The following is a 21,956-nucleotide window of genomic DNA, read 5'->3' as shown; positions in this document are numbered from 1 at the left end:
AGGGAAGTATTTGGATTTGAAATAAAAAGCAATAAATCGTCAGCATAGAGAGAGACTTTGTGTTCAGTTTGACCTCTTTGTATACTCTGGACAAGTTTACTGCTTCGAAAAAACATTGCTAAGGGTTCAATAGCTAGATCAAATAACAACTGGCTAAGGGGGCAACCCTGACGTGTGCCTCGTTTAAGTTAGAATGTTTTTTATTTCTGGCTATTAGTGCAAACAGACGCAACAGGGGACAAGTATAGGTACTTGATCCATGAGATGAAGTTGGGACCCAACCCAAATCTTTCCAGCACAGCAAATAGATAGTTCCATTCTACACGGTCAAATGCTTTTTCAGCATCAAGGGAAAGAACACATTCTGGAGTGTCCTTGGACAGCGTGTGCAGGATATTAAGAAGGCGTCGGATGTTGAAAAAGGGGTGGCGCCCTTTAACAAAGCCAGACTGATCTTCAGATATGACTGCTGGCAGGACCCTTTCCAACCTGTGGGCCAGCGCTTTAGATCGGATCTTAAAGTCCACATCAAAAGCGAAATTGGCCTGTATGACGCACAGTTTGCCCTGTGTGAATGCTTCAGATGGAACCGAGTGGAGTAGAGGTACGAGCTGTGGGGCAAATAATTTGAAAAATTCTACCAAAAAGCCGTCTGGGCCAGGGGACTTCCCTGACTGTAGAGAGAAAATTGCAGCGCTAATCTCTTCTTTGGAAAATGGCGCATCCAAGATCTCTCTGTGGGTCAGGAAAGTCCAAGCTTTTAAGAAAATTTGTGATTAATGAGTGGTTGGTGGGAGATTCAGAGGAATAAAGCTTCATATAATATTCCCTGAATGTGTCATTGATTTTGGCATGATCAGTAACAAGCACGTCATCTCAGTTAATGGCAGTTCTACACTGACGTGGCTTTACACCCCTTATTTGGTCAGCTCGGAGTTTGCCTGATTTCTCTCCATGCACAAAAAATGTACTCCTACTCTTTAAGAGTTGCCTCTCCACAGCATGAGTAAAAGAAGTTTTTTTTTTTTGTCCCAGTCCAGCCCTGTGCACGACACGCAGTGAATTAATCTGAGAAGGTGCATCAAAAAATAAATGGCCGTGCCAGCTGTGCACATCGCAAGTCAGCTCGCATAGACACATTAGTTGTGCCTCTTCTTAATGACTGTATTAAGTGATGGAAAAAGTGATGGCCCCTCTCAGGAAATCAGACATCATGCTGACGAGTTAATCTGTTGCATTTATGTTACTGGGCCACAAATCACCTGGTCAGAGATCATGAGCTCTGATTCGCTCATATGACTTTTGGCTCCTCCCCTTAAATCTTGAAGAGACTAAGTAGCACAGAATCTCTGCTACCGTCACTCTGAGAACACCTAGACCAAAACAAAAACCAGCACATTCGCCACCAAAATTGATGGTTCCATTCCTGGAGAACTCTGAAAGATCCTGGAGACATCGTTTGACAATCTGATCCAGATTAGAGCGCATGAGACTGCCGCTCTAGTGCTGTCGGACCTCCAAATCACCATCTTTGCTCTACTTCAATAGGATTAAAAGAGGAGAGTCTGGATTATCAAGAGTCACTGCAGAGATGTAAGAATAGAAGCTCAGACTGCAGGAGAGAACGCCACGCTAGACTAACCTGCTCGTGTGTGACCACACAATACATAAACAGTCTGCTGGTCCTTAACCAGCAGACTGTTTATGCTGCTGAGCTAGACTTCTGGTGATTACCTGCAAAATTTCTGGATTTTTGGGCATCTGTTTCAGCAACTCTAATCTGGTGGAAAGGTGGGGGAAAGGGGGCGGGGTTAATGTAGCAGTAGTCCCCCAAAGTTGATCCCCTCTATCAACTTCGGGTCTTCTCCAAACTAACTGTAAGTACTGAAGGCACAAACATGCACTTGACAATTGGACTCCAATAATCTCATTACTGACAGGAATGAACTGCTCTGCAACCTGCAGGCAGTGCTCGGGACAAACAGCACACAGAAACCCAGTGAGGAGGAGGAGAGGCTGCTACATGGATTACAGGTTCTTTCTCATCTTCCTCTTGCTCACCTGAAGCCTCCTCCTTGTCCTTCATGGCGTCCAGGCGGACCTGTGAGTGAAGCATTTGAAAGCTATGTAACTTGGAGAACTATGATTACAAGTACACACATCAACATGTTTTGACATTTTGTTTGAGATAAATATGACGTTTCAGTGATCTGGTGTTACTGTTCTGATTTGGCTGTTCTGATTAGTTTTGTCAAGTATCTTCAGGCATTCAGACTATAGCATGTCTGTCCACATATGCAGCACAGCTTCACATGAAGACCAGGAGGAACATTCAGAGAGCAAATGTGAAGATGATGCAGCTGCATTTCACTGCTGAAGATTGAAATAAAAGCAGAAGGAGCCTCATACAGCACAAAGGAGGAAATCCATTCTGTGCTCAGGTCCATGGGTTCATTTTGCAAAGGATTCTTTTCAAAACAATGCTGGTGATGTTTGAAACTAAATTAATTTTTTATCTATCCATTGTTGAATTTGTTCAGGTTTATTAACCAGTCATTTTTAGTGCCTCTGTTTTAACGACTAATGAAGAGTCCGTGCATCCATAATTCACAAGAATCGATTGTGCTCCTTGTTCAGATTTTAGTGAAACTTCTTATGGTCACATAATGGCCAATGGCCATAATGACTCAAGGTCATATTTTTCTTTTCACAGACAAGATCTGTGAACTGTGATGGATGGTGAACCAGGTGAGCTGCTACATGATTGACATCCTGGTTTGCTTAAAACCAGCTCTGCTTAATGTGAAGAGTTGCTGCTTTAACAGTTTAAATCAAATTTTGATTATTTTGAGGGATGGGCTGTTTACAGCCGCATCATTTTGTTCTGCTCATCCAGAACCGAGAATTGACGTGTAAGTGTGTGTGGTTACAGCAGGTTAACTGTTCTTCCTATTCTTCCTGTTGATGATCCATAATTGGTGCCAAAAACCTCAGCTTGTTGAGCAGCTGATTGATAACGTTATTCAGCAATTTTCATGTTGGTGTTAATGTACATAGAGGATGTCTGTGTAGGTTACATGCAGGTCATGAGGAGCCTAAGGAGCTTGGAAAAAAACCTCAACTGGACCTAAAGTTCTTTGAAGACGTTTCATTTGAGAGGCTTCTTCATTTCTAAAACCAAACGGTGGAGAGTCCAAGGTGATGTTGGGCAACTGGTAAAATTTATCGACCATCAACGATAGGCTGAGCCTTTCGCTGATCGTTTATACAAGAGCGATTTATTTATTTATTTGCCCAAGAGTAACTTTGCTAATAATATTGGTTAAAGTTAAGAGAAGCAGTCAAGGGAAAAAATAATAGGGCTGTTTTAACGGCACCGTCTTCCAGCTACGAGCAAATGCACCCTCCTCAGAGTGTGCCCAAATGCTGCAATTCATTTACTCAAACTCATAACAGAAAGAAAGAAAGGCAGTAGCCTATGTTCAGAAAAAAACCAAACGTTTTATTTAATTAAAAACCCCACAATGGTTGGAAGGAAAACAAAGCGAAACTGGCTTTGTTTTGCCACTATAACTTTGTTTACACATTCCAGTGTTTATCTGTCGTACACGCTCGACCAAACAACAAACACAAAATTAAACAAAAAGTATGTTAAAAATCAAAATGTCTCTTCCAGCAAACATAGCTTTAAGTCTTTTGTTTGATTTGGCGCATCTCAAATGAATAGATAAATGAATAGTCCAAAAAGTAGAAAAGAAAGGTAAGGAAGGTAAAATATTCCCTCTAAACAAAATGTATAAATTCTAAATGTACAAATCACTCCATGCACGAATATATTGCTCTCCCTATCAAAAAGTCTGCCCCTGCACAAATATATCATCTATCGTCGGTTATTGGTCCTACCTTAGTCCCAGGTATTAAAACCCTAGAGCGGGGTTGTCCCTTAGAAGGCTCGTTAATGAGGCATTTACCATGTGCCTCATCACATGAGGCAAGGTGTAAAGAAAGGCGTGGCTCAGTATGACTGGGAAGGATCTCAGAATGCATTGTAGATAGCAGACGGTGTAATAAGCCATCCTCTCTGTTCAAAGATGGTCATTCACAGTGAACATAGATGGCCTCTTTTACTCCTTTCAAATATCTGTCTTCTCACTCAAAAATGTGATCGTTGGCATCCTCAAAAGATTGACCCCCCCACAAAAGTTCTTCCTGTGTAGATTTTGCAGGTTCACATTGTGCATTTGTGGCTTCTCTCTGGATACTCCCACTTCCTCCTACAAGCCAAAGACATGTGTGTATGTGTTTTAAAACACCTTTAACCTCTTCTGGTTGCTAGGAGACATGGACAGTAGTCAGTGGTGGGATCATGGTTCCTGGCATGGCGAGCCTGCTCCCATGTCTATGGTGAGTTGACGCCCTGCCTTGTCAGTAATCCATCAAACAAACCCTGTTCTGAATGCGGAACTGTTGTTGGTTGCTGTTATTGTTAAGTAACCATGTGTTTCCCATTGTGAATCATCAGCAGCCAGTCACATGGCAACCCTCCAAGGATGGAGAGCGTCTGATTGGTCGAATTCTACTGAACAAGAGGATGAAGGACGGAATTGTTCCTGCAGATACAGGAGCACTGCTGGGACTCAAGGTGGCCTTCTTCTGCTTTGTTCTACTGCCTTTTCTTTTTACTATTTCTTTCACTATTCTTCTCTTCATTCTCCTCTTTTGATAATACAGTTTGGTGCTGTGTGTTTGCAGGTTGTCGGTGGAAAGATGACAGAGTCTGGTCGTCTCTGTGCTTTCATCACTAAGGTGAAGAAAGGTAGTCTGGCTGACACTGTGGGTCACCTGAGACCAGGTAAACACACTGATTTTCCTGATTAGGTCTTAGTTACTTTGTTCACTGAGTCAGAGGTTGCTAAAACTGAATTAGATGGACTCTACAATGTTATCTTTTCTTCTTTAGGAGATCAGGTTCTGGAGTGGAACGGTCGGGTTCTTCAAGGAGCCACATTTAATGAGGTCTACAACATCATCCTGGACTCCAAACAAGAACCACAGGTGGAGCTGGTGGTGTGTCGACCAATAGGGTGGGTCTCTGATCAAGCTGAGAGGCAGAAAATATTTCTGAGGTTGTTCTCTTCTCTTAGGACATCATAGTAACAGATTGTTGCTGATTCTATGTTCTTCAGAGATGTTTCCAGATCAGTAGAGAGTGCCCATGTCCAGCTGAACTCCAGTGAGTCTATAAAAAACAAAAACTACATCTGTCCTGTTCGTTAAGAACTTCCATAGATCTGATAGTGGACAAGGTTCCTGCTGACTCAGAATTGGTCTATTTAATGTTCAGGTTCCAGTTCCTTTGACTCTCAGAAAGTTGGCCCATCCATCTCTGTCACATCTCCAATGAGCCCCAGTGTTCTGTCTGGACAGGTCTCGGTAAGTTTACCCAGCATGCACTGCATCGTAACACAGCCACTCAGCAGTCAGTTAATAGCATTTCCATGGTGATGTGTGTTTTCAGACTGTGGACAGGCAACCTCTGGTTCCCCGGATTCAGGTAAAAGTTGAAAAGGACGGCGTGTGCATGTTCATCTTTATTTACTCTGTAGTGTAGTCTTTTAGGCTGTAGATAAATGTATCACAGAAGAAGCAGAACAAAGTACTCCAAGTTTCTGCTTTTAGTGGTTCTGAGGATATCCATTGTTGTTCTAAATGATTCAGCTTATGTGGCTAGAGACAGTTCTAAAATGTGCGTTGTAGTTAAAGTACTTTGAGCGGTCGGTAAGAGTAAAAAAGTGTAATATAAATATGAGAACTTTACAGTATAGTTCTGTTAGCACTGTTCTTGTCTGTAGGGTCCTTTGCTCTTCCAAAGAATTTTGCCTCCTTAAGCTGTGTTCCATAACTATTTTTCAATATGTATTCATGCTAAGGCTCCCCTGCAGTTTTGTAATTCTGTTTTGTACCTCTACTTTTTGCTTTGTAAAAACTCTCTAAGGTTCCTTCCAGGGGTCCTGACTCTGTTGCTGTTCCTTGGGGTTCCATTACAGTTATGGGTTGATACAATTTTCTTCATGTCCCCTTTTGGTTATCATCTTACTGGGTTCTCGGGGTTTTCTGTAGCAATCACCTGGTGTTTCACTGGGCTCAGCTGGTAATTGGTTATATTGTCTGTTTGAATTTGTAGGCGCTTTTGTTCTGCTCTGCTAACAAAACTTTTCTGCAGGGTATCTCCTGCTGATGACTGGAGCTTCTTTTCTTTGGTCCTTTTTTGTTGTTCTCCAGGCTTCTTCTGTATTACTATGGTGTCCTAATGATGATGTTGTGGGTATTCTACAGGTGAAGCTATGGTATGATAAAGTCGGCCACCAATTGATTGTCACCGTTCTTGGAGCCAAAGAACTTCCTGCTCGGGATGACGGCCGACCCCGGAACCCATACGTCAAGATCTATTTCCTGCCAGATAGAAGGTGAAAAAGCAATCAAAGACCAGTATTTTATGGCTCAGAGGTTCCTTGAAAAGTAAAACTGTAGAACTTCTGATATCCTTTAAAACCAGTAGTGGACTATTCTCTGTGATTGGCTGTTAGTTGTACCTTCCTCCTTTAACAGTGATAAGAGTAAGCGGAGGACAAAGACAGTGAAGAAGTCATTGGAACCTCGGTGGAACCAAACCTTCATGTACTCTCCGGTCCATCGACGTGAGTTCAGAGAGCGAATGCTTGAGCTGACAGTCTGGGACCAGGCTCGAGTCCGAGAGGAGGAGAGCCAGTTCTTGGGAGAGGTGAGAATCCATGAACAATACAGAACAATGGAGAGGATATGGGGAAAACTCATTAAACTAAGAACCTTTAACAGTTCAGCTCTGACCTACTCTGCCTTGCAGAGTATATGTGTGTGTGTGTGTGTGTGTGTGTGTGTTGTGTGTGTGTGTGTGCGCGCATCATGACGGGTTCAGGTTAACATATTAATCATATCATATAAACTGTGATGAAATATAAGATAGAATATACAGAATATATTATAGAATATAGAATAGAATAGAATTCAACTTTATTGTCATTGCACATGCACAGGTACAGGGCAACGAAATGCAGTTTGCATCCATCCAGAAGTGCTTTAGCTGATATAGATATATTACAATATATATTAGCAATAATATAGATATGTAAGTATATTACAGAAATGGGTCTATTATGGTATGTTATAATGTACACGGTATGAAGTATGTTATGAATATTCTATAACTATAAGTATGTACAGGCTATGAACAGGATATAAATATGAAAAACTATACAGAAATCTGAGATATACTATACAGAAATGTGAACTATGCAAGTTATAAACAGTTGTAGGATTAAAAATTATCGTATGTACAGAATGATACAGTAGTGCAGTTAAGATAAGTGAGATATGTGGATAATTTCTACAGAGGCTATATAAAGTGCTAGTGGTTGTGAGTGGTGGTTCAGTCCATGTTATTATTGTGTTTGAGGGTACAGTTGTCCATTGTGTGTGTGTGTGTGTGTGTGTGTGTGTGTGTGTGTTGTGTGTGTGTGTGTGTGTGTGTGTGTGTGTGTGTGGTGTGTGTGTGTGGTGTGTGTTGTGGGTGTGTGTATGTTCAGTCCATGTGTTAACGTGGGTCAGATGTCAGGAGGCAGAGTTCAGGAGTCTGACAGCTGTGGGGAAGAAGCTGTTCCGGTACCTGGTGGTCTTAGTCCGGAGGCTCCTGTAGCGCCTCCCAGAGGGCAGGAGGGTGAAGAGTCCATGTGATGGGTGACTGGGGTCTTTGATGATTTTCCCAGCCCTTTTCAGACACCGCTTCCTGTAGATGTCTTTTATGGCAGGAAGTGGTGCTCCGGCGATGCGCTGGGCAGTTTTCACGACCCTCTGCAACGCCTTCCGGTCCGAGGCAGAGCAGTTCCCGTACCAGACTGTTATACAGTTGGTCAGGATGCTCTCGATGGTGCAGCGATAGAAGTTCACCAGGATGTCTGAGGACAGGTGGTTCTTCCTCAGAGTCCTCAAGAAGAAGAGGCGCTGGTGAGCCTTCTTGACCAGCTTGGAGCAGTTGGTCTCCAGGTGAGATCCTCGGAGATGTGGACTCCCAGGAACTTGAAGCTGCTCACACGCTCCACAGCCGTCCCCTTAATGTGGATGGGTGGATGTGTGTCAGCATTCCTCCTGTAGTCCATGATGAGCTCCTTGGTCTTCTCAGTGTTAAGCAGAAGGTTGTTTCTGTCGCACCACTCAGCCAGACGATAGGCTAACGTGGTTAGCCTACTCAATGTAAATTACACACAAACAACATTAAGCTATTCACCCAGAGAAGAACGGCTGCTGCTGCCATCATCATCAACCGATAACAGGCACCACACCCGCAGTAGATGTGCTCGCTGTGAGGTCTTGCAGCAAGCTATCAAATACGGTGCATTTCTCAACTTTTAAGAAAACGCTATGCGTCGCCAGGTGTTTCATCAGATTCGAGGTGTTACCTCCTTTGCACAGTATCACCTTAAAGCATTTGTTGCAGGCTGCTGAGTTTGTAGCTTTTGCTGTGAAGTACAGCCAGACTTTTGACCACTTCGCCTTGGGCATTTTTAATCTGTAGCTCTGCTCTGAAAGAACGTATGTACCTGGGCCCTCCTACTATCCTGGGAAAGGTAAAATGATTGGCTAGAATCCAAAGTGTATGACATTTCAGGAAAAAAGCACCGAAATGTGCGCTGCTTTTCGGTCTGGTTACTACCGTTTATGTTAGATAATAATGGCACCGGATACCGTTATCCATTCCTACTGTTCAGTCCTGCAGTAATTATTCAGTTTTTATTGAACTATAGATCCCTAGCACTGGTTCATCTTATTGCAGCCTACATATCAAAATACCAATAAATGATGCATGTTGCTAGGCAACCCAGTGTGACTTGTTGTCTTACATTACTTATTGAGGTCAGAATAACGTCCTCTGCAGTTCTGAATATAAGTGATCGTGATTTTTTTTTTTTCTTGTCCCACACACCCCTAAATTCACAGATGATTAAACACATTTTCGGAAAAGTCATGAAGTCTGAGATGATGGAATTTTAATTTAACAGAATTTGAAAATTCCAAGGGGTCAAAGTGACCCCCTTTGTGATTCTAGTGTTAATTAGCACTGAAAATGTTCAAACAGGTCCATGTGTTTGCTCCCAGTTCTTTATTTGTTCTCCTTTCTACATACTCTGTATATTCTTAGTGTTCTCTGTATGTTTTGCATCCATTCTCCTGAGTCAGATCCTGATAGAGATGGAGTCTGCTCTGCTCGACGATCAGCCTCACTGGTACAAACTGCAGCTTCATGATGTTTCCTCACTGCCACTGCCCAAAGCCTCCCCCTACCTGCAGAGGAGGGGACTGCAAGCTGAGCACACACACAGCAGCAGGAGGCTGCAGAGTAAGACACACACTCTCTCTCTCTCTCTCTCCCTCACACACACGCACACACCCACACACACACACACACACACACACCACACCACACACACTACGTCACACACCTCACGCACAACAACATGTTATTTGATGGATCATTTGGAGGGATGCTCTCCTCTGCTGGGACTGGTAATTTCACTGTAGTTGATACATGCTCTGATCACTGGAAAATGAGTCGGTTGCTAAAGTTTTGTTCAAACTGGTTTACCATGTTATAGAGTCAGAGGAGAAAGGTGAACGCTGAGATTTGTTGCGAAAAATTGACAAGAGTCAAATGAGTGAAGGAGTCCAAAACTTGACATTCATCTTTTTGCAGACTTAATGGAGAGTCCAGCCTCTGGTTGCTGAAACCCTCTAATATGTCTATCAATGGTAGCCTTTGTTTCTGTTGGTAGTCAGCAGGTAGTAGCAAAGAAAAAGGGAGAAAAAACCTCTGTATACAGTCACTTTGCTTCACTAACACGATGGTCTCTGCTTGCCACGTTGCTGCTGGGCTCTTCCTACGTGTATGCCCCTGAAGTCAATTGTAGAAGAGCTCAAAATGAAAGAATGTTGGATTGGGCTTATTTCATCAGTGAATGTTTAGTCCAACAACCTAACAACCAGTCACAGCAGAGCAGGCCTCTGGCAGATCCAATCCAACACCAGTCCTCTCATTCATTTCTTTATTTGTTTATTATGCTATATTGTTAACGTCTTCTTCTTCTTCTTCTTCTTTTGTTTCATTTGTTTTTCTTTATTTTAAATCATCCACAACGCTTTGCTAGACAAAGGTCATTACTATAACTCAGGTAAAAACGTGTGTGTGTGTGTGTGTGTGTGTGTGTGTGTGTGTGTGCATGCACGAGTGAGCTTCTGACCCTCTGTTGCTAATGCTGACCTCTATGGCATTTCCCTGTGTGATGCTAAGCTATCCATTTCCTGTGCTATTTAGTATTTATAGTTTTAATAAGTCATTGATTGATAATTGCTGCACAAATATAGCCCTGCCTGATCATATCATAGTGATGTAATTAAATGTTATTTTACCAGGCAGAAAGCTCTCATGAAAGATATTATGTAGCCAAATCATGGGAGACGTAGTTCTTGAAATATCTGTACCTCAGCTACTCAAAACTTGATGATTAGGGTTTGATCTTTGAGGGACTAGAACAGAACTAGCTGCCTGGATCCTGGAATGACTGATTAGAGCGAGTGCATCCAGAAGGTTATTGGGTTCCATATAATACTTGAAGACATGTCAAACTGTGCATGAAAAGGTTCTGGACAGACTGTTCAATGGATTATTGGTAAATCTCTCAAGGGAGTTCTGGATCTTCTTGTGGGAGATCTTTGATGTTGTACCAGGAGGAGTCAATTGGACGTTCTAGGTGTAGGATGTTGAATATATGAACATATGGTCAGCCCAATTCAACTTCTTAAAACAAAAAAACAACAAGTAAGACACAGTTTTATGAGGAGTTTTATGGTTGGAAATCCTCAGGTGAACGGCTACAATGACCTAACCAGTGGTACATATCAGATAGCTGGTCAAAATGTTGCTTAATTTCGAAGGCAGATTTTTTTTTTTGTCAGTATTGCCATTGTAACCTGTAACTGTGTTTTAGTTCAATTATCCTGTGAGATGGATTTCATTTATGTTATTGATAGCACTGTATGGCCCCGTGGAACAAAATATGACCCATCGCTGATCTGGAGTTCACAACAGAAAAATAAATCAGAGAACAGAAGTGATCACTGCATCATTTCTATAACAGTGATGCAGTTGTTATGTCCAGCTTTATTTCTGCAGAGAGACTCATGTTAAAGTCGTGAGCATGGACTCCTCAGGACGGAGGAGGTCAGTGCTGCTCAAATTCCCACAGGTGTTCTATCGCTCTTTATATTTTTCTTCCAGCTGATCTTTGCTGGATGGGTTTTATTGCTCCACATTTCTCTTTAAAAGATGAGAGCAAGTGACACACTCATCTCTACTTTCCTCCTTGGATCTTTTGTTTGGATGTTTTTATGCTTTAACAGGAAGTTGACTTCATTTGGGTACACTGATACACACTCATGATGCCATCTATAAATGTTCTCTTTCTAGTACCTTAATCTCTCATGCAGCCACCTATCATCAAACTCTGACCACTTTGCTTCACTTTTGGGACTAATGCAGAAATCTTATTTGTGTATAAACATGCTGGCCTTTGTGTGGCCAGAAAATTATTAATTTCAGCATTCAGTCCGAAACTCTGACTGCTGCTAAATTTCACGCATTTGTTAAAGGCTGATGTGGATGTGGATGAAAAGGTTCTGGTCAAGGAGTTGTAAAAGGTTTAAGGGAGTCTGTGTGTAATATCAGATGAATGTGTCTTTTATTGCTCCTGCGTTAACTGGTTTGTCCTCTGGCTGTTCGGTCTGGAGTGTTAGATTTGTTGACCTTCTTGTAGAAGATTACAGATGAGCTGCTTACAGGCTTAAATGTCCTCCCTCTCTCCATCTGCAGGGTCTCAGAGGATCAGTGACAGCGAGTTTTCAGATTATGACTGTGAAGACGGCATTGGGGTGATATCAGGTAAACTCCATATCCCATCATTCACTGCAGTCTCATTTTAAAGGATACAGGAGAGAATACTAACTGGCTCAAGTGGATTAAAAACATGCTGCTGTAAGACAATGGGAATCTAATCATTTTATAAGTTCCTCACACTGCTTAAGGTAAACCATTTGAGGATTATGACATAAATGTGACTGCATAACTTGAGATTACAAAATAACTGAGTCAGGGTTGATGGTTGAACTCCTGCTCTGTTTGTCTGTGTGCAGACTACAGACAGAATGGGCGCGAATTCCATAGCTCCACCCTCTCAGTGCCAGAGCAAGTGATTTCTCCCAATCACTGCTCCCGTTCCGACATGGTCAGAATGAGGTCACGGTCACCGAGCCAGCCGCCTCCTCACAGGTAAGTATCTGTGTGTTGGGGATTTGAGATGGGCCCAAAACATGACAACAGAAGAAGAAACTAAAAAAGGTACCTGAAGAGCTAAAATTAGAAAAACAAGATGGGACGTGAGGGTAGAAAGGGAAAGATGCCACCAGAGAAGATTTGGGAGTACAGCAAGTTGATGCTTTAATCTGCAATCAAACTACAGTATTTGTCTTATCATGTACGTCAAAAGATTCTTGCATGTGAGAGCTTATTGGAGATAATTTATTGTGAGTTTATTGGTCTTTCCCCATAAAGTTATAAATATGTATTTCCATCTTTCTCTATCCTTATTGAGCTTATCCAAAAGAGTGACTATATGCAAATATTAAGTTTGTAATAAGTAACACCGTGTTTAGGCTATTAAAACTCAGCTGTTCTCAAGCGATATCGAGTCTGATGAAGTGCCTCAGACTTTGTCCAGGTGATCATTTACTGTGTGCAGCATTATCTTATAGTGCATATGTCCTATTTGTATCCCTTGGAAATCACTGCTCCAACAGGTAACAGCAGCTGTGCAGTATGTCTACATGAGTCAAAATGCTGTGGAAATAATGCCAGTGTTTTTATATTATCAGTGGCTGTGGATCGGGTTGAGCAGGTTGTCGAGCAATCGAAAGGTTGGTGGTTCATTCCCCAGCTACTCCAGTCGGTTGAAATTTCCTTGTAAATTATAAACGAAGTGGTTCTTATGACGTGCTTTCTACCTACTATTCAGACTGCAGTGATCGCGTCGGAATGTTCCAGTATCTTGCCCGACGCGCTTTGGCATGCAGGCTAGAGCAGACAGGGATCAACCACCAACCTTACAATTATTAGATGATCTGCTCTACCTCTCAAGCTACAGCCAACCTGAAGTCCAAATGTTCAGCAAATGTTGCACTAAATGAATGTGTGTGTGAGACTGGATGAATGAGACTTGTAATAGAAAGTGCTCTGAGTGCTCAAATTGAGTATAAATGCACTACATAAGTACATAAGTACCAGTCCATTATCAAATAGAAGCCTAATAAACCCAAAACATTAGTTTCTAAATCCATATTGTTCAAGAGGAAGGAATATATAGTGTTCCTATGACTACAGAATTTTTGACTGGATAAAACGAGCTTGATCAAGACGGATTCTACCAAGTACTTTGGCTCTCATAACTCTTTCAGCATTTTCCAAAAATCCAGACTGTCCTTGATATCATTCAGACTGTTGGTCACCTCAGGGACTTCGACCATGTGTGGAGAATGTGTTAACATCCTTCCCTGTTGTTTAGATGTTTTCTAAGAAAGTTAATAATCTTTGCATTGTCCGCGGCTGTTTCACACTCTAGAATTGTAGCACCATCCAAAATTGCTCTCATGTCTACATTAGCAAATCTAAAGTTATGTTGGTCTGGCATGATGGCAGCCATAAAACTCACATGAGTTGTTATCTTCCCTTTCCTGGCAGTTTCTTTTGCTATGCATTTTTTTGTCACCGGTTTAGTGCTTTAAAAGTGTAATCATTAGTATTCAAGGTTTAATATGACTCACAGGTTTTTATCTTGAACTTTGAACTTTTAAACCAATAAGCTTTTGAAGCCAGACAGGAAGTGGTCTTCCTAAAGGCATCATCCTCATTTTATCCAGACTTTTCTGTTCTTGCCATTCTGACCTTTGACATCTGGTTGCCAGCAATAACCCTCTTTACCCGTTATATCGGGAGGACGCGGTGCGGCTGCTGCGGGGCTCCAAACTGAGCCGAGCATTCTCTGATGCCAGCCAATACAGCACCCCGAACAGGTAACTATGGTAACACTAGGGATGGGTATCGTTTAGGTTTTATCCGATACCAGTACCAAACCGGTATTTTTGAAACGCTGCCGGTGCTTAAACGGTGCTCAAACCGGTGCTTAAAGAATGGAGAACACACACTTTGTCCAAAAACCTCTCTTAGCTGTTTTTTTGTAAAAAGATAACAATGTTAGCCTTTTCTGCAGCTATAGGGGATTTATGACATCACTCTTGGCTGGAAGCAGTGCTTAATCAATGGGAAAAAACACAAACTTTATCCAAAAACCTCTCATGTTCAGCTGTTTCCCACTTTTTCTTTGGTCATTTTAGCCTTTTTTTGCCAGGGTGAAGGGAGTATCTGCCATCAAACAACAAGACAGCCGCATGTTACTACGACAGTGTTTGCTAGTTCACCTTACATGCATTAATGTAATAACGTGGTTAGCCTACTCAACGTAAATTACACACGAACAACATTAAGCTACTCACGCAGAGAAGAACGGCTGCTGCTGCCATCATCATCCGTCATCATTTCTGCTACACTGGCAGGGCTACAGGCCAGGACTCTAATCTTCGGGTTCTTGGGGGATGTTGCTAACTCCAGGTTCGATAACAGGCACCACACCTGTAGTAGATGTGCTCGGTGTGAGCTTATGCAGCAAGCTATCAAATACAGCGCATTTTTCGGCTTTAAAAAACCCCCGCTATGCGTCGCCAGGTGTTTCATCAGATTCGAGGCGTTACCTCCTTTGCACAGTATCACCCTAAAGCATTTGTTGCAGGCTGCTGAGTTTGCATATTTTGCTGTGAAGTACAGCCAGACTTTTGACCGCTTCGCTTTGGGCATTTTTAATCTGTAGCTCTGCTCTAAAAGAACGTACGTACCTGGGCCCGCCTACTATCCTTGGAAAGGTAAAATGATTGGCTAGAATTCAAAGTGTATGACATCTCAGGAAAAAAAGCACCGAAATAAAGCACCAAAATGTGCGCTGCTTTTCGGTCTGGTTACTACCGTTTATGTCAGAACCGATACCAGTACCCATCCCTAGGTAACACATAGGAACATGCCTGATGTGAGTCATCTGGACATCAGCTAATCAGCATGCACCCTGCATCATGTAATATCGTTTATCTGCAAACTAATAATAAGAAGAAGAATAACCAGTAAACATGGTGTTGGACTGCAGCAGGTGTGTCAGAGTCAGGTAAACCCCACCTGTCTGCTGCTGCTGAACAGGTTTGAATCAGGAAACAGGTTGCATACTTGATTGGACATCTGATCTTTGTACAGGTTTTAGAAGTAGATTTAGTGCTTTTCTTTGATGTTTTACTACTAGTTGTTCTGCTTCTGGCTACAGTAGCAGTTAGATCTTGTTGGAGTAAATTAATTTACTGGGTGATGTACTGGGTTACAGAGATATTTTTGTGCTGCAGCATTTAGTTCTGCTTTTGAACTGGTTTTGACATTACAGCTTAGAGTTGTAGCATTGCTTATACTGCCTACATTGATTGTAGTAGTAGTTATGGTCCAGGTTATAATAAGTATTTAGTTTTAGTGTCCCTGTAGAGCACTTAGTGGTACAGTTAATAGTACTGGTTGTAGAACAGCAGTTGTACTGGTCTGACTGGTTCTCTAACTGGACACTGCTTCTCCCTGTGTACTTACAAGGCCATTGAGGAGGATGTCGCTTGCCAACTCACTTGATTCCCATGACAGGTACTTCTCTATCAGAATTCCAGCAGTGGCAGTAGTCATAGTACCAACAGTAAAAGCAATGATCTAAGAAAGTGGGGTATTTTTCTGTCTTGTAATCCTTTTCTGTGTGTAAGATATTTTAATGGCCCTAACCAGAGCTGGACAAACCACATCATCAATGGGAGCTGTGATGACTACAGGTGAGCCTTGGAAATTAGGATGTAGTGTTAGAGGTTGATGGCAGGTTCAGACTCATCATGTTTTGCAGTTCTGACGTCTTTCTGTTCTTCAGTCAGGACTTCATCCCTGATTTTCCCTATGAGCCTGACACCTACGATGAGGAACTACTGAGGTAAATGGATGAACATTTAAACAGTTTGACTATTAGAAAGGTGGACATTCAGACCAGTAGTTATGGCAGTAAAGAACAGATGTATTAAATTCAGATCATTTTTTTAAATACATCACTTTATATTTTTAGGTAAAACTATACAAGAGATTAAAACCCTACAATCAGATGATCTCCTGTGAGCAGCACTTGGCAACAGTGGAGAATGAAGAACTAATTTAAAGATGTCAAACTTTTCATCATGGGCAACACATAGCCCACTTTGATCTTCAGTGGGCCGGACCACTGAAATTCGCCTTACTATGTAATAATGTAATAAACTTAACTACACATTTTATCCCTGAGATATTTTAATGTAAGAAAAGGGATTCAAATTTCAAGAACAAATCTCAGTTTTTCTACATTTATAAAAAAAAATAGTAAATGAAAGAATTCTGTCAACACGACTGTTAGGGCTTAAATTGTAAGATAATGTGTAAAATAAAAGAAAAAGTTCTGGGACCTCATTGCCCAGATTGATGGAATGGAAACATTTTGTTAATTGACAGACTCAAACAGACAAAATACAGCTAATGTCCAAAATTTATGTCCTTCTTCACATTTTTGAAAGCCACCCAGCGGGCCTGATTTGAGTCTTTGGCGAGCTGATTTAGCATACAGCCCTAACTGTAAGCTTTATTATGAAGGAAAGTTTTGAGTCTTATCTTAAAAGTAAATGGGGGGGCCTGTTTCCCTAATCCAAACCTGGTCCTAGGCCTGATGGCTACCCCTTCTTGAGCCTGGTTCTGTTTAAGTTTTCTTCTTGTCAAAAGGGAGGTTTTCTTTCCCACTGTTGCCAAGTGTTTGCTCACCAGGCATTGTCTGGTTATTAGGGTTTCTCTCTAATATTGTAGCATCTCAACCTTACAGCATAAAGCACCTTAAGCCAACTGTTGTGAATTGACACTTTATACAGTGTCATGAAAAAGTATCAGCCCCTGATTTCTTTTTAGGAGTTACTGTAGCTTAAGAGGTAGAGCAGGCGATCTACTAATCAATATTGGTGGTTCTGTCCCAGGATTCTCCAGTCTGCATGCCAAATATCCTTGGGCAAGACACAGAAACCAAAGTTGCTCTCTGACGTGTTCATCGGTGTGTGAATGTTAGATAGAAAGCACAAGGGAAAAAAAGTGCTTGTGTGAAAGGGTGTGAATGAAGCAAGTTATATAATGTACTTTGAGGGGGGTGGGGATATTTGTCAGACTTAAATGTTCCCGATCAAACAATTTTTCTCCACCAACCCTCATAACTGCTTACCTTGGCAGCAAGAATTGCATGAGCAGTGAGTCTTTTATATCACTGTGAAAGAATCATAGCCCACACTGCTTTGCTGAATTGTTTTAGGTCAACAACATTGGAGGATTTTCCAGCATGAACAGCCTGTTCAAGTTCAGAGCATCTTAATCTCATTTAAATGAGATTTAATGTCCTACAGGATTTTATGGTAGAGAGCAGAATTCATGGTTCCATCAGTTACAACAAGTTGTACAGGTCCTGAAGCAACAAAGCAGCCTGAGATCATTACACTACCGCCACCATGTTAGCTTCATGTCACATGTAACATGACTCAAACCTTCCAAAAAAGTTCAGCTTTTGTGTCATCGATTCACAGAATGTTTTCCCAGAAATCTTAAGGATCATCATGATGTTTTCTGGGGAAATGTCAAATGAACATTTGTGCTCTGATGACGCAGTGCAATGACTTTCAGGACATAAATGCTAAATTTCTATGATGTATGTCAGGACAAGATCCGCAGTGCAATTAAAACTTGACTTGGTTTATTTACATTATGAGAGTAGTTATGTTTATGATGTAGCTACTGTCTTCTTACCCACTGGTTTCTGGAGTCCACATTTGGACTCAACTTTAACCTGCTTTTATTTTGTGATTTTTGTTTTATTTTTGTTGGTCTTTTTGTTTCATATTTCAAGGATGAAGTGCTCATTTATAAACTAATTCTAGCTAGCTCGGTTATCTAGCTGCATTCAAAGACTGTACAGAAGCATCACTTAGACCAGAGGTGTCCAAACTTTTTTCACTGAGGGCCACATACATAAAAATATAGGAGGGGCTGGGCCACTTACTAGAAATTAGGTATATAACCTTAACTTTAGTGTATTAATTAATTAATTAATTAATTATTAAATCACTTAAAAGTGGTTGAATATGTTATATTGTTGAATATAATTAAAGACAAAACTGCCTTCATCACAGCTTTCCATAAATGGATCTTTATTGATTTATTCAGAAAAAGCTTTGGTTGCTCATTCTCAGAACAGCAGCCTCAGATTTCTTCTTAGACGGAAGATTTACAGCACAGAGAAAAAACAATAAAGGGGAAAATGGGACGAGTACATTTCAAGCTTGTTATTTAAGTTATTAGGCTTAGCAACACACCTATTAACGTTTGTTTGAAACCGTTATCAACATTAACAGACTTAATAACTAATTTTAGTAAATTATTCTGGTGAGTATCAGCTGCGCCGGGTATGTAAATCGGGCCATCCAGCTGCGGTGCTGATCGCCACTCGTGCCAAAAATCCGGACAAATGTCACTTGATCAAGAAGCAGATGTGCATCAGATGAGATCAGCTGATTTTGCGTGTGTGTGCGCTGTGCACAGCGGTGTGTACTCTTAGTGTTAACAAGATAAACGCATATAAGAAAGTGGTCTGCAAAAGCAGGGTAGTGACAGAATTGATGCGCATTATTGATATTTGAAGCATGTGTACCTGCACATTAACACACGGGTACTGTGGAATATATTTTTTACTCACCTAAAGTGTTCTCGTCCACTCCCCGCAAAACAATTAGCAGCTGTGCGGTGTCTGTGGCGTCGGTGCTCTCATCACATGCGATGGAGTAAAAATCAAAAGCACAGCTTTATCAGACAGTTGCAGTTTAATGTTGGCTGACAAGTCTTCAGTGCGTCGCACAAGTGTATCTCTGGACATGCTGACCTTGTTGAAGTTCTGTACTTTTTCCGGGCACATTATTTCGGTGACTTTAACGAGGCCGTGTTTTATGAGGTCTCCATCTGAAAAAGGCTTGCCATGTCTTGCGATGAGTTGGGCGACCTCATAGCTGGCTATTGGAGCCTTTTCCTGGACAATTTGAGCACGAAAAAAATACTGTTGCTGACCCTGCAGGAGAGCTACCCTTTGCTTTAATATCTGCTCTCGCTCAGCACCAGTGTCGGATGCATAGGCCTGATGTTTGGTTTCATAATGACGTCGTACATTATACTCTTTCATAACTGCCACAGTTTCAGTGCAGATCAACAGACACTTCCCCTTGAATTCTTTGAAGAAATATTCACTCTCCCACCGTGTCTGAAATTTTCTGCACTCACTTTCTACCTTTCGCTTCTTGGGTTCTGCCATGTTTAGTAACTTGGGTTAAATTTCTTCTGTGATTGTCAAGACACTTCACCCGTTGCCTACTGGTGGTGGTCAGAGGGCCCGGTGGCGCCAGTGTCCGGCAGCCTCGCCTCTGTCAGTGCGCCCCAGGGTGGCTGTGGCTACAATGTAGCTTGCCATCACCAGTGTGTGAATGTGTGTGAATGGGTGGATGACTGGATATGTAAAGCGCTTTGGGGTCCTTAGGGACTAGTAAAGCGCCATATAAATACAGGCCATTTACCATTGTCCTTTTTGGTGGAGCAACTGCCTTGATCAACAGTAGCTCCTCCTGGTGTTAAAACTAAGAAGTGCAATCAAAGGAGCTTGCAAAGAAAAGCGTCTGGACTTCTTTAAGTTGCTTGAAGACGTTTCACCTCTCATCCGAGAAGCTTCTTCAGGTCATCTGACTACGATGACCTGGATGACTGAGAACCTTCACAGACTAAGAAGTGCAATACACTCAAGCAAAAGTTGAAGTGCGGGCCATAGTCTATTCTATATATAAAATTACTTGCGGGCCAATTAAAAATGGACCGCGAGCCGGAGTTTGGACACCCCTGACTTAGACATAGATACCTGTTAATTACTAAGATCAAAGATCAAAATAAAATCCTAGAATTTCACCAAATGTGGGGCTGAAACTTCTTAGACAGTCTGTTATTACATTAACCTTGCAGCAGCCATATTATTGGTCAGATAATACAATTTAAAAATGCTCCAAAAGGCTCCAACATCACAAACATGGTCCAGAGTCCAGTTCAGAGACTGATTTGCTGAGATGACGTCTAGCAGGGAGCTAGCAGCTACAGCCATCTGTGTCGCCATCCACCTGTTAGTCAAAGAGGCCACGCCACTAATAATGGAAATTTTAAGCCAGTTTAAACGGGTGAGTTATGAAAACTTCCTCCTCATATGAAGGGGTTATGAAGGGGAAAATTATCTATACAGACCAGACCAGTTTTTGTATCAGGCTGTAATTATGTTTATTTCTGCTGTAAAGTTTTAATACAGGAGGACTGACTCACTGCTGGAGCCTGTGTTGGACCTCAAAGGAACTGCAGGTTTTGATATTTATTTTAGTGCTTTGTTGCTAAACTTACCATCAATGCTAACATCTCCCACAATAATTATTTTATCTAAAGTGATTGCCCTCATTAATTCAAATTAAAAGTAAGTAAGGGGCAAGCAGAAGATAAGCAAAAGCAAATAAAACTTTTTAAAAAATATTTTCTAGTTCAGGTGTAAGACTTAAGAATGAAAGGCTGCTGACACTGTGTAGAGCAGATGTAGGGAACACTGTTTTTCTACTGTCTCACTGAAGCCCTCTGGGAAATTCAGTGCCAAATAAAAGCATCCTCTTCTCTGGTGGCATTTCATCAGCCTTCAGTGCCTTATACTTCATGACTCCCAGTCCACCACATGTGACAAAGATCTGGTCGTCAGCGCGATGTGGATAACTGACCTGTCCTGCAGCTGCAGTGGTTGTCATAGTAATCTAGGTGACAGTTATCATGGTGATGTGCAGGTACAGTCGTGGGATGGACCGGAGAGATTACTACAGCCGATCTCGTTCAGCCGACCGACCCATCTACACACGCTCACACTCAACCGATCGATCTGACTCCACACACATGAGGTCTGGACGGTCTGCTCCCCCCTCACCTGCCCTGATCAGGTGACCCTCAGCCATCCAATTAGAAAGCAGCTCCATCTCCATGTTTGGGGCATGGTTTTTTTTTTTTTTAAATTTGGTTGGTTGTTTGTTTTAGACAAGCATGAATTCTGACTCAATGGTGACCACAGCAGTTTTATTTTTCGCCTTTATTTTAGCCCCACCATATGTCCCAGTGACATCACCAACACCTGAACATTTCATATTTGACCGCAGCTTTTATATTCTGATTGTTTTGTTTTATTTTGGGTGGCAAGTTAGTCTGTGTTGTTGTTGTTCATTTGTTTGCTGGTTGTGTTGCATGTGCTTCTAAAGAATTTCTGTTCACTTTCTGACACCTAACTGTTGGATGTTCAGTTTCCTCCAAACTGGGCTTGGCACTCAGGCGTATTGCCTGCAACATACAAGTACCAAATTTAAGCAGGGAGGTTTCTGTCTGCGATCACAGTGCTGCCTCTATCACAGCTCTGAACGCACCCAGTGGCAGCTGATGTTGGTCAGCTGTATGTATCTGTATTTCACAGAGACAGATTTGTTTGTAACGTCTAAGAGACATTAGAGCTACAAACAGGTTTTCAGCAGTGATGGGGCCTTGCACT

General features: G+C 41.8%; 1 protein-coding gene across 16 annotated transcripts in view; it reads left to right on the top strand.

Annotated features, from left to right (window-relative positions):
* Positions 1–21,956, top strand: part of rims2b (regulating synaptic membrane exocytosis 2b) — a 53,052-nt gene that overhangs the window by 15,658 nt on the left and 15,438 nt on the right. For 8 of the 16 annotated variants that reach the window (XM_042214859.1, XM_042214864.1, XM_042214858.1 and 5 more), the window contains 17 exons: positions 4,337–4,404; positions 4,523–4,642; positions 4,753–4,852; positions 4,961–5,084; positions 5,187–5,233; positions 5,345–5,433; positions 5,519–5,554; positions 6,337–6,467; positions 6,610–6,781; positions 9,271–9,430; positions 10,236–10,259; positions 11,957–12,025; positions 12,277–12,412; positions 14,101–14,208; positions 15,869–15,916; positions 16,030–16,095; positions 16,188–16,247. In XM_042214859.1, coding sequence (XP_042070793.1) covers positions 4,337–4,404; positions 4,523–4,642; positions 4,753–4,852; positions 4,961–5,084; positions 5,187–5,233; positions 5,345–5,433; positions 5,519–5,554; positions 6,337–6,467; positions 6,610–6,781; positions 9,271–9,430; positions 10,236–10,259; positions 11,957–12,025; positions 12,277–12,412; positions 14,101–14,208; positions 15,869–15,916; positions 16,030–16,095; positions 16,188–16,247 — 1,558 coding nt within the window. Of the gene's footprint in view, positions 1–4,336; positions 4,405–4,522; positions 4,643–4,752; positions 4,853–4,960; positions 5,085–5,186; positions 5,234–5,344; positions 5,434–5,518; positions 5,555–6,336; positions 6,468–6,609; positions 6,782–9,270; positions 9,431–10,235; positions 10,260–11,956; positions 12,026–12,276; positions 12,413–14,100; positions 14,209–15,868; positions 15,917–16,029; positions 16,096–16,187; positions 16,248–21,210; positions 21,361–21,956 lie in introns of all 16 variants that reach the window. The other 8 variants (XM_042214862.1, XM_042214868.1, XM_042214865.1 and 5 more) reach the window with 6 other exon arrangements.

The sequence above is a fragment of the Haplochromis burtoni genome, unplaced genomic scaffold, assembly GCF_018398535.1.
Source record: "Haplochromis burtoni strain Fernald_Lab_line unplaced genomic scaffold, NCSU_Asbu1 Contig_620, whole genome shotgun sequence".
NCBI lineage: Eukaryota > Metazoa > Chordata > Actinopteri > Cichliformes > Cichlidae > Haplochromis > Haplochromis burtoni.
This window is presented reverse-complemented; position numbering and strand designations above follow the sequence as displayed.